This window comes from Camellia sinensis, chromosome 2 (assembly GCF_055761805.1).
Source record: "Camellia sinensis isolate YWXY chromosome 2, ASM5576180v1, whole genome shotgun sequence".
NCBI classification, from domain to species: Eukaryota; Viridiplantae; Streptophyta; class Magnoliopsida; order Ericales; family Theaceae; genus Camellia; species Camellia sinensis.
The window spans coordinates 118,697,443-118,699,456 of record NC_138962.1 but is presented as its reverse complement, the minus strand read 5'-3'; the positions used below and the strand labels follow the sequence as shown (position 1 = coordinate 118,699,456).

General features: G+C 44.1%; 1 protein-coding gene across 1 annotated transcript; it reads right to left on the bottom strand.

The window, feature by feature from the left end:
• Positions 1-214: 214 nt before the first annotated feature.
• On the bottom strand, positions 215-631 carry LOC145818977 (uncharacterized). Its single transcript, XM_082912951.1, has one exon. It carries the CDS (start codon positions 629-631, stop codon positions 215-217), a length of 417 nt encoding a protein of 138 aa, XP_082769077.1.
• Between the last annotated feature and the right edge of the window lie 1,383 nt (positions 632-2,014).

Below are 2,014 nucleotides of genomic sequence, written 5' to 3'. Positions count from 1 at the left end.
ACAAACATGGATGATCACCGAGTGTTCAAACGGTGACGTCCAAGTCTTGAGGACGGTCAAAAATGGGGTGTCTACACCCGTTTGACCCCTTTGGTGTGACTGCACCGATAACGTCAATTTCCCAGACTGAGAAAGGCCATGGTGAAGTCATATTGTAGAGTTTCGACAGCGGAATGTTCATACGATTGGCATGGATCTGACATTTGTGGCATCGCTATACAACGCCAATACAGTCCTCCTCTATGGTTGACCAGTAATAGCCTTGTCTAAGGAATTTCTGAGCTACCATCACACCATTCATGTGAGCTCTGCACTCTCCTCTGTGGATAGCTTCCATAAGGCACCTTGATTTTCCTTCCTTAACACACAACTTATGCATTCCCAGATGGCCTCTTTTGTACAACTTGTTTTCGCAGATAATGAATTGGATGGCCAAACGCCGTATTCCCTTTTTGTCCTTGGCACTTGCCCCTGGTGGGTACGCCTCTTTGTCCAGGAAATTCCAGATGTCGTAATGCCAGGGGTTCGTGTCTTGAACCTCATCTATCACGGTGATGGTCTCATACGCCGGCGTATACTTCTGTTCAATGATGATCGGGCGTATGTTCACTCCAAGCGGAGTGTCTACCATGGAGGATAAAGTTGCTAACACATCAGCAAATCAGTTGTTCTCTCTGAGCAATTACGTGAATGTCAATTTCTCAAACCTCAGAATTAACACATCCAGGGCCTGATGATAAACCTTCATTTTCTCTTCCTTAACCCGCCAATCTCTGTTAGCTTGAGACACAACCAAATTTGAATCTCCGATAACATCCAATCTTATTGTCCCTAGTTCTATGGCAGCTTCCAAACCAATAATACACGCTTCGTATTCGGCTTCATTGTTGGATACTTTAAACCAGAGTTTGAAGGCTAGAGGTATGCGTGAATCATCGGGTGCTATGATCAACACACCGATCCCATAACCATACTGATTAGACGCTCCGTCAAAGTACATTGTCCATGGTTCCTCTTCTATCTACAGGATGTCTTCATCTGGGAATAGATACTCCACTACTTCATCATCTTCTTCTACTGGGTGATCCGCCAGAAATTCTGCTACAGCTCTCCCTTTGACTGATTTGCGTGTGACATACTTAAGGTAAAACTCGGAGAGAAGAAGCAACCAACGAGCTAGCTTACCCATAAGTGTTGGTTTCTCAAAGAGATATTTGATGGGATCTAAGCTCGAAACCAGAATTACAGAATGAGCTAACAGATAGTGTCTCAACTTCCTCGTTGCCCAAACCAAAGCTAAGGAAGCTTTCTTGAGAGGAGTGTAGCGAGTTTCATATTCTAGCATCTTCTTGCTTAGATAATAGATGGCCTTCTCCACCTTTGCTTCTGATTCTTACACTAGCATGTACCCCATGGTTGAAATTGTTACTAATAAATACAAGATCAGTGGTTTCCCTGGTTCTGGTGGCGACAATACAGGAGGATTCTGAAGGTACTGCTTAACTTGCTCGAAGGCAAACTGACACTGATCATCCCATTGGAATTTATTTCCTTTCTTTAACAGACCAAACAGTGGTTCACAAGTCAAGGTTAATTTTAAGATAAACCGCCTTATGAATTGCACCTTACCCAGAAAGCCGCGCACCTCCTTTTCAGTCCTTGGTGGTGGCATTTCTACGATGGCCTTGATTTTGGAGGGATATACTTCAATTCCCCTTTGTGTAATTAGAAATCCCAGCATTTTTCCTGCAGTTACCCCGAAGGTACTTTTCTGTGGGTTTAACCTTAGTCTATACTCTGTGATCCGCTCAAAGAATTTTTCCAGTGCGGTGTAGTGACCTCCTCGCTCTTTAGACTTGACGATCATATCGTCCACATACACCTCAACCTCTTTGTGGATCATGTCGTGCAAAATGGTGGTTGCAGCCCGCTGATATGTAGCCCGACATTTTTCAGTCCAAAAGGCATAACTCTATAACAGTAGGTGCCCCACGGCGTGGTGAAAGCAGTTTTC